Source organism: Brachyistius frenatus, unplaced genomic scaffold (genome assembly GCF_029030835.1).
Source record: "Brachyistius frenatus isolate BFR_SWC_R1_liver_20210118 unplaced genomic scaffold, ASM2903083v1 Contig_27, whole genome shotgun sequence".
NCBI lineage: Eukaryota > Metazoa > Chordata > Actinopteri > Embiotocidae > Brachyistius > Brachyistius frenatus.
The window spans coordinates 466,025-479,978 of record NW_027210626.1 but is presented as its reverse complement, the minus strand read 5'-3'; the positions used below and the strand labels follow the sequence as shown (position 1 = coordinate 479,978).

Below are 13,954 nucleotides of genomic sequence, written 5' to 3'. Positions count from 1 at the left end.
GCTCAAATAGACAAACCAAAGGTAATACATATGGGTCAAATGAATTGTTAAAACAAGAATGAATTCATTTCACTTTTTAAAGTTGTATTGTTCATTAATTTTAAAAGGATCCCAATCCAAATAGGCCTACAGTTTATTATGTACAGTATAGCTGAATTTAATAATGTTCAAGGTATTTATCGTAAACATCACCTTTTACAACCCTGTTAACTGCTCATTACATAACAACAGATACAGACAGAATCGTCTCAGATCTATGAAGTCTAAATCGAATCACGCAAGGACACTTGTATTTACTATTTTAGGTCTTTGTAAAAAAAAAATAAAAAATAAAATAATTGGGAAGCTTTGGGAAGCCCTGCATTTCAACTAATAGATTACACACACACACACACACACGCACGCACACGCACGCGCGCGCGCGCAGGCATACGCACACACACACACACGCCATTGCCTTGTCAGCTAACCCCCTCTAGTGCCGAGCATCCTGCACAGATGCGCACAGTCTCCAACTGTAGCCCCCCGCTTCAGCTGCTCTGCCGCTGCATCCCAATCATTCTCCGTTCACCGTCCTCACATCGCTGCTGCAGCGGACCGAGCTGGGGACAGGGAGCTGGCACTCATCGGCACCTCGCCGTGCCAGACATAGGGTTTCTGAAGTCTGTCACGACTCCGAGGCGCGCGCGCTACGGAGACGCACCCGATTTTGCGTTTTATTGTGTCTTTGAAACAACACAGTAACGGCGACTGAAGTCCACGGAAAAGCCTCAAAGTTTGTTAGGAGCTAAGTGTTTCTCGCCTCGTCTGACAATCTGATTTCATTCGAGATATTTTCCGCGACTTTATCCTAGATCCCGCGCCAAAGCTGCCGCTGCCACCAGGTAGAGAATGGACCGTCTCTCCCTCCGTTACCCGGCAGCTTTCTCCAGCCGGGATCAAATATAAAGACCGGGGCCAGTGGATCGGTGCTTCTGGAGGATCCAGGCGCGTTTTTTTTTTCTTCTTCTTCTTCTTTTCTCTCTGACCACGTTACTACCTCTTAGCAAGAAGTGTCAAGCCGGCGGTAGATGTTGCAGCAGACATGAGTTTTGGAAAAAGAATTTTCCTCGTTTCACTCTTTCTGGGAATTGTCCTCACTCGGTTCAGCCACTGCAACCAAGGTAAGACACGAAGCCTTGCGATCCTCTCAACATACCTGACTTTGTGCAGCCTTAATTCCCACAGTTTATTTTCCTCTTGTTGTGCTTTTCCATTTCCCCTCATACGTTCAAACACTTTCACCATGGATAGATTATTACTGTAGGACTGTCGATTTCCCTGATGGGACAGTTCAAAATATACACTATAATATCCTGACATTTTGAGGAAATCATCACAGACATGAATGAAGTTTAAAATGTTAGAGATGTCACTTCTTTTCAATTGTCACTGTTTCATTTGTGAATAAAAAAAAAAAGGCGCACAGGATAAAAAGGAGCTACTAATATCGCTGCATATTGTATTGTATGTATTTCCGTTATTACTTCCTCTTAATAATGTCCTATAATGCACTGTTTTGCGCAAACATGCACCATGACGCAATCTAGATTTAAAGTTTATTTTAGAAGTTCAATAGATTGCCTCAGTTCAGTTTTTCTTCAAACACTTAAAGCAGACAATAAAATGGAAAAACACTTTTTCTTATGGAACTCAGCCACTGAAATGAAAACCCAGGGGCTGATTTAATTGAACATTCAACATCACACAGACACACACACACACACACACACACACACACACACACACACACACACACACACACACACACACACACACACACACACACACACACACGCAGACAGAGTCACAGTATAAACAGTAGGGCAGCCCCAAAGACTGAATCATTAAGTGGGTGACAGCGCAAGAATGTGTGTGTGTGTGTGTGTGTGTGTGTGTGTGTGTGTGTGTGTGTGTGTGTGTGTGTGTGTGTGTGTGTGTGTGTGTGTGTGTGTGTGTCTCTGTTGGAGCGTGTCTGAGAGCTGGCTTCCATTATTTTTTGAGAAAAAAAGCGTGTGAGCTGCAAAAGACACATTTATTCAGTGACAGTGTGTGCGTGTGTGTTCATGCACTCGTATGTTCATTTAGTGCAGAGTCCCTGTGACTGCACGAGCTGAAGAGTGTGAAACGTTGTGTGATCGTGCACACATGCAAACACTCCTGCGTGCTTGCCTCTTTGGTTTTTGCTTACTCTCCACTTGTCTTTTGATATGATCCGTGAATGCGTCTGAATACGGTCGCATGCTCGTGTGTGCGTTCCTCTGTGGCTCCACGTGCGCGCACACACACACACACACACACACACACACACACACACACACACACACACACACACACACACACACACACACACACAGAGCTGCTGCATCGGTAAGGTTTAAAATAGTCTTATTGATTGTGCAGGGAACACAGCAGGACCTGGCCCCCAGGTTATATTTTATTGTTCTCCGTGTTCAATAAGAGCGATGCTACTCCCTGTTCTCCTGGACAGCTGCTACATAACAGCCTTGCTGTGTGTTTTTCTCTGCCACAGATTGAATGATTGAACTGATGTCTGCTTTCTACTGTTGTCTCTCATATTGACTGGTCTGGGACCTCGGTGCCACAATGGCAGCCGTCGCCTACCACAAGGCGGTGCAGCAGCTCAGTGTGGAAAAACTGAAATTCACATGACAAAGAAAAGAGTCTCATTAGATGCTGAGGCATAAAGTTTTTTTTTTTTTTTTTCAAAATACAGCTTTCATATTTGTCAAATTAACATCAGACTCCTGCGGCGGCTCAGTGGCTTCGCAGGCTAAATTTTTGGGGACAATTCAGAGGGGAATTTGCATGGTTGCTGCACAGCGGCTTGAATGAGGGTGACTGTCTCTACTTTTTGCCAACCTCCCTTTACAGTCTTATAATCAGCCACCCTCTGACTATGAAGATGAAAGCTAAACACATGTTCCTATGGTTGGGCTGGGGAGCTTCATCACACAAGGGATGTTGTGTAGATCAGTGGTTTTGAACTCAGGCAAATAAAACTCCAAAGATTTGGGATTTCGCAGACAGAATTGGTTGAGATGTCAGCTATTAGGAGAACAATAAAAAAAAAAAACAATCACCTTTTGCTTCTCGCCCTTGTGGCTCCTCTCGTAGCAACATATCTCTCACATGAACCCAGCTAGGACATCAGACAGTTATTAACAAATCTATACTCACGCACTGAACATGCCTCTTTCCCCCTATCTACAGAAACATTCCCATAATCTTTACTTTTATTCATTTTTTTCCCCGTGCCGTGTGAAGTCAGCTGCAGCAATATTTATTGTAATGAACTCTCACGAATCTCATTTACTAAACTGATTTCTTGAGCTCTCGTAGAATTTTGCTCAGCAGAAGATTGGTCGTAGCGAGTGAATTGTGAGATGATGTCTTTGTTCCACACTTCTGACGTTGTTCAGATTGTTTTTTCTATCCCTGACGGAGAGATTCAGGCATGAAAAACCAAGAGAGCAATCCATCCTTGGAAAATGGATGAGACAAATGAAAGCGCTAAACACGTCTCACTCAAACACTGCTGGATCTTTGTAAATTTGAAGCCATTCAGCATAAAACCGCTGGCAGTCGAAGGGATGTAGCTGCGAAGGCAAAATGAAAATAATTATTCAACTCTTCGCACTGATTTGTGTGGAGGGTTGATGGGAGCTTTTTCTCACTGGTGCCGATATCACCACGATCAAATAGAGATGTTCACCGGCAGTGTGGTGTCATGATAAATCAATCAATCAGCAAATCCAGAGTACAAACGCCGCTGTGTATTGTGTGCGTGTGAATTCATGTGTGTGTGTGTGTGTGTTTCGGTTTACACCAGTGAGCCAAAACATTACGACCACTCATGAAATTCACTCCAATTTTTTTGTTCATATTTGGATACAAATGACGCCGTATGTCCGTGACATGTGGTCTTTATTCATATGAAAGGTATCTGTTTCTAGCCTTTTACTGTTAAGTGGTACACATGAAAGAATTCTGTCCATCTGGTGAAAATTTACTTCCAATAAATCCTTTCCAAGTCATGATCAGACATAAATACCCCAGAGAATGCCGTTAAAAGTCTCCTTGCACTCAAAAATCTGTTTTGGTCAGTCAGGTTTTGTTTTTTTTTTTTTTTTTTTTTTTTTGGGGGGGGGGAGGAGGAGGAGGGGGAGGGGGGTTTGACCTTCAGTGTACAGAATGATCAATGTTCAAAGTTTGACGCTGGACGACAGCCTTCAAGTGTTTCTGCTGAGCGTGCAAAGTTTCTCTGCGCTCCCCTGAAATCTGAGTGAGAAAATGAAGGATTTGCGACATGAAGCGACGCCTGGTTCCGATATTCAACTCAACATCCGTTTGATTTGGAAACTTGAAGCCTGCGTTGTGAACCGTTTTTCAGTAAAGGAGGAAGAAAACTACCTGCATAATTACTAGTTGCCTTCAAATGGATTTGATTTACCGTGTTCATGAGAGCGGTCCATATGAACGATGCCCTCTTGTGGCGTACACGACTGGATTTTTGTGAAAGCTCAGAGTTGTCGAGTTGTGCTGTGCTTGCTGATGTTTTGGGAAACGTCGGAGGCCGTTGAAGGTTATTTTTTTTGTCGGATTGTAAGTTAAGGTATCGTAATTTAGCTGTCTAAACTTTTTCTTTTATGATTTAATAATACATCGGTGGAAAAATGTTGACGTTTCAAACAGCCTCGTCTTGTCCCTGCCATTATTGTTTTGCGTTCCCTGCATTACGTTACTCACCTGCTAACTCTCTAGCTTTGTTCGCCTTCGTGGCTTCGAGACACTGTCCATGTTGCCGTTGCCTCGCAGCAGCGTTCTCACGACTTAACCACTTGACATACCGTTCACAAGGCTTTCCATCTTGTAACCGTGAGCTCTCCAGTTCCTTTCTAAGGCAGCAATAGATTCTGAATCATCCAAGAGGAGGCAAATGACCTCTTCGATTTCTAATAGATTATTTTTGATCATTTTAAAATGTCAGCTTCACTATTAAATGGACCATGCTGGTAGTGTTACATACAGCCATTAAAGTGGTATTACTTACATCTTTATGTTGACCGTTGTGCGAAACATTAATTTAGTTTTCAGATCGATATTCTGCTATCGAGACATTACAGGATGTTTGGAGCGTCGTGAATCATCTGTTTATATAAGGCCTTTATCAAGTGGGAGAAAACGTGCACAAAATGATCATGAAGTTAATTTAAAGGTTCTCTCATTGAACTCTGTGGGCAGATCTAGCTACACCCCGAGCAGGGATGTTAGTGCAGGCGTTTTAGCATTTGATAACTGACTGTTATGACATCACTGACTGACATGTGGCCGTGACTGCAACACGCTCAGCCCTGGAGCTTTAGGATTTGACCGGCACTGAATGTTATTGACATTATTTCGATTCGCTAATCTCTTGTTTAAACACACTTACAGCCATTATCAGATCTAATCAACCACATTCCCAGATTTGCTTTGCTGCCATTTCTTATGTTGTTGAGTGTTTGTTCTTGGTGGAGTATTAAAAAAAATATCCCGTCATGCCTGTCATGTTGCGCCTGTTGTAGATTTCTTTCCATTTCACAGCATATCATCTCCTCTGTTGACAGCCCAGTACGTTGTTTGCCCTACTAAATGACAATGGGTGCGATTCTCACTAAAATACTCACCAAAATCAATTTTCACGAGACTTTGTTCATCAATTGCTGTTGTTTGTTTGTCTTTTAACAACACTTGCTGTTTCCCAGATGCTTGCAAATTAAGAGGCCATTATTCTCTGTTGTCTTGGGGAAAAAAACAACACTACTGAATACAAAATATATAAAAACCCATTCTTTCACCAGAGCAGAAACAAGTGCATTTCAATAAGCTATTTTGTTGGAAAGATGTACTGTCACACCTTACTCAAATATCTCTACATTGAACCTACATTATACTTTTTTCAATGTCTCAGATCAACCAAACGATGAGTGTTTTAGGAGACGTACTGAGTTCTGAATTCATGCCTTTTTCTTATGTTCCGACAGTCCTTTATAATAGAACAGTCTTATGTAAACCCTTTTTCCTCAGAAAAGTGCCCTCGAAGAAGCCTCCTTGTCAGCTTCGCATTGTATACTTCAAGGAGTCAGTGATGTACACACCTGTAGGCAGCCAGGATCACAGTTGTATGAATACTCATACTGTTCTCACTTCTAATTTACATGAAGTAACACTTGAACAGGCTGCCTTTGGGTTTGTTGTTATAGGGCTGTAGCTATTTTGGGTTGTTTGTGTAGCCTGCGAGGGCTGTAGGCCAGACAAGAGATGTCATCATTCTACTGGAGCTCCATATATTTATGAGTTGGCTAGCTCGTGCTCTATTTATATCTAACCAGAGGAAGTCCCAGAGGACCTTCAGCTCCAGGCAGGGTTTGTGGGTGCCCAGCTGAAAGATGTCTCTATGGAGAGATGGAGAGAGCGAGAGAAACGGAGGCAGAGGGGATGGATGGATGGATGGATGGATGGATGGATGGATGGATGGATGGACGGATGGATGGACGGATGGATGGATGGATGCATACTGTTCCCGTGTACGCTGATTGTAACTACTTTTTGTTTTTAACTGAATAAGTAGCTAATAGAACCTCTGTGCAGTTAAGAAATACAACCACAGACCAAATTTTTTTTTTTAAAATGGACGTAGCCTCCGTGACGTCTCCCATAGGTTTCCTGAAGGGCGGTTTTGAAGTCCAGCCTTCGCCAGCTTGGCAGTGCCTGACTCAACCTTGGCTAATTCAGAAATAGGCACAAAGGTGGTGGAGCTGAGGCCGAACGAAGCCTGCTTGCTGAAACTTGAATGCAGCTCGCCAACTATGTTGGTACACACCTGCCAGTCATAGCAGCTCCGCCCTTGATTATGCGTAACTTTCACCTTTGATACAGTTTAAACTGGTGAGTTGCATAAAAAGTTTCCGACCCGGTAAGTTGCCATAAAAGGGAAATTAGCTGAATGCACCAAAACCATTTTGGTGCCAGGCTTTATAAATGTTTATATCTGCTGTAAAGTTGGGAATTTCAACATGGGGGAGTAGTGGGACTCACTTTTAAAGCCAGCTTCATGTGGCCATTCGAGGAACTGCTTTTTTTTCCCCCGCACCACCGCGTTGGCTTCATTTTTCAGCTTGGGAAGTTACTGCTTGCTTCTAACGCAAAAGCAGTCACATTCTGGTTGACAATACCGTCTGAACGCTGCTGCTGTTGTGAAGTCACACCTGTGACTACTGCACTGTTGGCTTCAAACAGTATCGGCACACCAGAGGTGTTTCATTTCAAAGCATCTTTTGTCTGTCTCACAAATCGAGCACAAACTCCACTGTGTCACATTTTAATATACAGTATGGTACATTGTTTATGTTTTGCAAAAGGCTGATTTAAATAAACACCTCATGAAATCTTTTCATCGACATCAGGCTGCAATTCTTTGTGCTTGTAAAGGTGGAAAAACAAGATTTTAACCCAGGTGCTCTTAGCTGAATACATCCTCACCTGCTGTAATGTGCATCAGCTGTTCTTTATATATGGTGAAGTGAGGTGTGAATCTGCTCTACATTGTGAGCGACACAACCGACTCTCAGTAATTAGGCCATTCTCCAGAAACTGCTGCTTACATGCCCACAGTAGCCTAATAGTGTCCATTAACACCATCGGCAGTGCCAGCTAGTCCTCCAGCCTGGCGCGGACACTGACACGGCACAGACCTGGCATTGGTGGGCAGAAAAAGACACAGAGATGCTGGAACCAATCCAAAACCACTCAACAGAGGAAATATTAAACTAAGCTAGTAGTGCAGAAATAATGCGATTGGAAGATGAAGGAATCAGCGGGAACTTTTCCCCCGCTGTGCTGGACAGGATGGTCAATCAATAGAAGAATTTGCTACATTTTTATATAAATCAATGTCCATTTTCTACACAACGTGAGTCATTAAATTATTTGCAGTTGCTGATATACAAAGTGAGCAGGGACAGCCACTATGGTCAGACAAACAGAAAGAGCCGTACTGAAACGTTCTCATGAGGAAGAACATGTTTTATGTTACTCCTCATGTAGCAGAATATAACAGTGGTTCAGAGGTTTGCAGGCAATTTAATTATTTAAATATCTCTTAACTTAACCAGACAGTGAGTAGGTGGATCGACTTTGGTACCTTTGTTTCTGTCCAACCACAGTCATTTACGTACATGCCTTTTTTTAGGTCGACCCTGTATGTAATTTTTAACAAAAAGAAAAAAATTGGCACTCATCAGTAATGTGATGAAAAAATTGTGGGTTTTAACTGTCTTTTTTGTTGTCTTTTATATTCAATTTTCATTTCTTCTTTGTATTTGTATGTATTTCTATGCCTCTGTAAACCACTTTGAATTGCTGTGTATCTTAATAATAAGTAAACTTGTCTTGTTTTGTTTTTTTAGATAATACTATGTTTCCATACTATTCCCTTAAAATCTCAGGTAATCAAGTTTAACTCTCACTAAAAACCACACTTATAATCCAGGCTTCAGAAAGCATAAACAGCCAATATGTATTCTAATACATTCTCTGACACACCAGGACTTCTGCCTCCATTTATATCAGTAGCTCATTGTTTTTACTTCTCCTTGTGTGTCAGTGTAAATATTGTGTGCTGAAGTAATTCAAAAAAAGGATTTCAGTTTTGTCAAACCTATTAATACAGTATATTGTATATGTAAATGTATACTGTTAATCCACAGATTAGATTTGGGATTATTAGAGAGGGGTCATGAATCTCAAATGTTCTAATATTCCTTACAAAAATGTTAAATCGAATAGTTTATTTGACCATTATCTTGTTTTATTTCTCTAGTTTTCAGAAGGCGGCGTTAATGCACAGCAAAGCTGTTTGCCAGCTGCCGTTAATTAACAAAAGGAGGAGAAGAAGAAAGTGCGGCACTCAGATTAAATGCCATGTTATAAACAGCAGTTACATAATCAAAAAGCAATTAATCAAAAAGCAATCAAAAATTTCTGTTCAAAAAAAGATACACCAAAATGATGCAAACTCTGCAGGTAAAGTAAGCATGACACAAGTTTACCACAACTATGTACAGCGATTTCTAGGAGAAAAACGTAGAGCAGTCGGTCTATCTACAGATAAACCACAGTGGCTTACTTTGTCATCAGATGAAGTAAGATTGATGTCAAACATAGAGCAAACAACACACCCCATATTAAGAGCAATAGCTGCAGACAAGCTTCCCATCAGCTTTGTCAAAGGCTTCTCAAAGTTTGATGGCATTTGTTGAGCCTGAGTTTATGGCAGGAGTGAGTCTCTCTTTCACATTCTGTATGTGTCTACATTTGTGTGCGGCAGCAGGCAAGAGTAGCTGATAAACAGTCCAGACCAAAAGAATTTGGGCAGTTTCATTCTTTTCTGTCTTCATAACATTCAACATAAAATAAACTATTTTAAAGTGCCAACTTTCAGTTTTAATCTGAGAAGGTTCACATCAATGTAGGAAGAACGGTGTGACAGATACAGCCTTGGTAACACATAATGACCAAAACTCTGGGGCTCAAAAGTATCACATGAACACACATGAAGTCAAACAAAATGATCATATTTCATTTTTTGTGTAAAATGCTCTGCCGGTGATTACGGCTTGACATCTCCGATTATCTTCCCTGGTGTTGCTCTCCCAGGCCATTATTGGAGACAGCTTCACCTCTTGCATGTCGTCCGGTGTCTCTGATTTTAGTCGGGTCTTCAATAAGCAGAATGCAGCTCAGTCGGAATTAGATCTGGTGATTTACTCGGACAGTCGAGGATGTTCCACCTGCTCACCATGAAATTCTCTTTGGTGGATTTGGCTGCATGTTTAGGATCGTTGTCCTGCTGAATTGTGTCATCCAATGAGTTTGGATGCGTTTAGCTACATTTCAGCACCCATGCGGCGGCACGGTGGTGCAGTGGTTAGCATTGTCCTGGGCCTTTCTGTGCGGAGTTTGCATGTTCTCCCTGTGCTTGCGTGGGTTCTCTCCGGGTTCTCCGGCTTCCTCCCATCATCCAAAAACATGCACCTCAGGTCAGGTTACTTGGCGCCGCGCTAGTGGCAGCCTGTTGCAGCAGCTCCCCCCTGAGAGCCCCCCTGCTGTAACGAAGAAATTTCCCCTCGGGGATTTATAGAGTACTATAAAATAAATAAAAAATGTCAAAACAGAAGCACCACCATGTTCGACAAAAAAGGCCGTACACGTTTGGCCATGAGTTATTCTCTTTTCGCTTTCCTCTTTCCATCAATTGAAGGAGGGTCGTATGAAGGTTCTCCTGTCAACTTTGTTCCACAGCTGCTTTGCTGCTGCTTGTTGGATGTATTTGTGAACTGCAGCGCGATGTCTCTAATTGTAAGGCTAACTTTGTGTCTTGTGGTGACTTCCCTGATGTTGTGGTCATGAAGTTTTCTCTATATTGTTTATAAGAAAACATTAAGAGGGCTCTTCAGTTGCTGTGCAGTCATAAAGGAGTGTTTCTTCACCATGCAAAGGATGTTCCTGTCGGCCACATGACTTGTGCTACTTATTTTTGTTATCGTTATCAGCACCAAGACACGGAGTCGCAGAATATGATAGAAGTGTCTTCTTTTTTTTCATCTTTTTTTCATATCTATTTGTTCGCTGTATAACCTCACCGGCACATCCTGTATTTTTACCTTTGTAGTATATTGTCAATGCTGTCAACAGCGTGTATGCTTATCTTGGATGGTTTTAGTCCTGGAGGCTGCGATACACCTGTTTACTGTAGCTTGATCCAAAACAGGTGCTACATTATGTCACTCGAGTGTGACCCATTCCTGTTCTCTAAAAGATGAGGGGAAGTTGAAGAGCATTTAGTTGTGTATAAGAGACAAGCACTTACACACAAACACAGCGAAAAACATTTTTCAAACAGTGAGCAGATGCTTGGTCAATCTCCGTCAGCCAGGCTCCGTCAGAAGTGCACCGCCTTCTGGGGAAACAGATTCAAGCATGTCCCTTCATGCTTTCTGCTTGCCTTGATCTTTTCAGAGGACATTCACAGAGACATAAATATCACATTATTTTGTCTTGACATTGTAATTCACAAATGATCATAATCACAATATCACAGCATTGAAACTGCTTCCTTATATGTACATTTGCTTGTTCTGTCCCAGATTAATGATGTTAATGGAGATTTATTCAGGATATATTGTCCCTGATGGAGATTTGTGTTGGTATAATGAGCCCCCCAAGGACCGCTCACAGAGCTCTGAGTGGACATTCATGACTGACAGATGCTGAAAATGTAGTCGTTTATCCAAGTAGAAAACACACTATGGTTTTTCAGAAGTTGGTTCAACCGTGTGTGATTCACAGAGCAGCGTTCAAGATCTAATGATTGCACGAAGAAGAGTAAAAGGATGAATTTTGCCTGATGATGATCGGTTTCAACAACGATGACTCATAGTCTGAGGGAGAAATGAATAGTTTTCAACAAGCCTCTTGAGTCTGGTGTTGTTGCTTTTCTGCGAGCGCTCACTCTCTCCCAGAATACCAATTGTTATACCTACTTGATGATGCAGTGTATCCTCACATAATTAGGACATACTGTAACTGTATTGTCACATACACTGTGCATTTGGCACATTTGACAAGGTGACCGGATGGGCTCCATGTAATATTTATGGATTTTGAAACTGCATTGGGGTCTTTCTCTACTATCTATTCCCTAAGTGTGGGTGAAAACATTATTTACTTTTTTATTTTTTTATTATTTAATGGTGTTATGCCGGCATCACACTGAAGGTAAATTCAGGAAGCCATATCTGCTCCTTTTCACTGCAAATCATTTGTAGCTTGGAGACGTGCTTTCCTCCTGAATTATTCAATCTACTGTCCTTGAGAGCGAGACAAAATATTGACAAGAATGGTAATATTTTGCAGTGAAAATTACATTGTTTTTCAGCACTACTTGGAAGGTGAAAGTTATCAGACTCTGACATCAGTATGCTGTACCGCGATTGATATCACTAAAACCAAATCTTCAAATTACATGCAACAAAAAATCCCAGGGTCTTCATTAATATTTGGCATACTAAAACATATTTCCACTGCACAGGGAGGGTTTGATGTATCACTGACTTGTATTTCATGAAAAAGTCTCAGTCATAGGCAGCAGGAGAGCATATTGTTGTGAGTGAGATTGAAGCAAAGCTGTGGATGGCAGAGGAGTGAATGGACTGTTGACAGCAATCTGACTGCAATCCATCAGTCCCCAAATTGTTTCGCAAGTGGCAAAAAATGTTGCTCCCACTGTATCTGCCTCCACACACATAAATATTCATCCAAGAAACTCATTTTTGTTAATGTAAAAAAATGTCTCAATGAACATGTTTATGACTGATATTTCAATTTCCAGTTTTCAGATTGCTAATGGTTTTATTTTTTTTCCCATTTCAGTTGGGCTGCTGGACACGACGTCAGTGCTCGGAGAGCTTGGATGGAAGACATATCCTATAAATGGGGTAAGAAGGGCATCTCTGCTCCCGATTATTGCATTCAGTCCCACTGTCCAGTGTGTCTTGTTCAAAATGCATGGCCATTGCTACGTCAATGAGATCAATTATGTTGATGTTCACATGTCAGAATGGCTAGCAATGATCTGTTTTATATTCACATCCTCGTTTGTGTTCAGGTTCCTCTTTCCACAGGGGAAATACTGTAACTCGGAGACTGATAATGATCCAAGGTTTCGAAGGAAGGTTCCCTGATACTTTCCAGTCTCCCCCCATCACTTCCTGTCCTGTTTGTGTCGCTTTAAGGCCACACTTTACACTGACTCTTTAAAAATTAACCCATGTTTAGGAAACAACATTTTTTTTTACTATGTTTTCTGCATTTTTATTAGGCATTTTTAAGATGACAAGATCCCCATGTTAACTGTCCATAATTAGATTTTACATTGAAAAATATGTCATCTTCCTATCTGTCATCTCCAGTTCTTCATCTTCAAGAGAGCATGGAAAAACGGCGTTAAACATTGTTCAGAGTGCAACAATGTAGTGTTCGGGTTTCCGTTTGATCTCTGCTTTCCTCTATCTTACTGGAGACACCGTGTCTGCATGTTCTTATTCTCTATTTTCGTCAGTCACCTGCCCAAAAGGGATCTTCTCATTTTGTACTGGCAGTAAGTGCTCCTGGCTTCCGAGCATCTTGTCCGGCTGAAAATCAGAACTTTGAAAACAGTGGGAAGTTCCCAACAGAAGCTATATCGGCTTCATAAAATATAGATGTGCTGACAACAAACTGTTTCATCCTGAGATCAAATCCTTCACGTTGCATCAAAACCTTCATGATCTCTGTGCTGTCAGAATACCTGAAAGACTGATTGAAAATGTCTTCATATGCAGTAATATGCAGTAAGCAATTACCTGACTACCACTTCTTTATTCACCTGTGCTTTTCTAGTCTATTCTTCATTCCCATGAACCATGTGACAACCAAATTCAAGAGGTAGCTTCAAGAGTTAGAGGCCATGTTGCCCCGTTAATGACACTTTAACCCTGTCCGGTCAATGTTGGCCACGTTTAACTCTCCTTTTCCAAAGAGTCATCCATCACTTTTATATGTAAAAAAAAAAAAAATGAATGAAAAAGTTTGGGGAAATCTTTGAATTTCCTTTTTTTTTTTTTTTTTTTTTTTTTTCAAACAGTAAAAGTCATTGAATATGTTGTCCCTGTAGTTTTTATTTATCTGGACCATATCCTTCTTTATTTATTCATATGCAGATGTCTGTTGAAAATAAAAGGACATACTGTACATGCATACATGGGATTGGTGATATCGACAAAAAATGAAATGTTACAGCTTTGAAACCGGG

The 13,954-nt window shown here is 41.3% G+C and overlaps 1 protein-coding gene across 2 annotated transcripts in view; it reads left to right on the top strand.

Annotated features, from left to right (window-relative positions):
* Nucleotides 1-520: 520 nt before the first annotated feature.
* The window catches only part of LOC138620876 (ephrin type-A receptor 6-like), a 165,037-nt gene continuing 151,603 nt past the window's right edge, over nucleotides 521-13,954 (top strand). For both annotated transcript variants that reach the window (XM_069698481.1, XM_069698480.1), the window contains exons 1-2: nucleotides 521-1,163; nucleotides 12,535-12,599. In XM_069698481.1, the coding sequence (XP_069554582.1) occupies nucleotides 1,085-1,163; nucleotides 12,535-12,599 (144 nt within the window). In that variant the 5' untranslated portion in view covers nucleotides 521-1,084. The remainder of the gene's footprint in view (nucleotides 1,164-12,534; nucleotides 12,600-13,954) is intronic.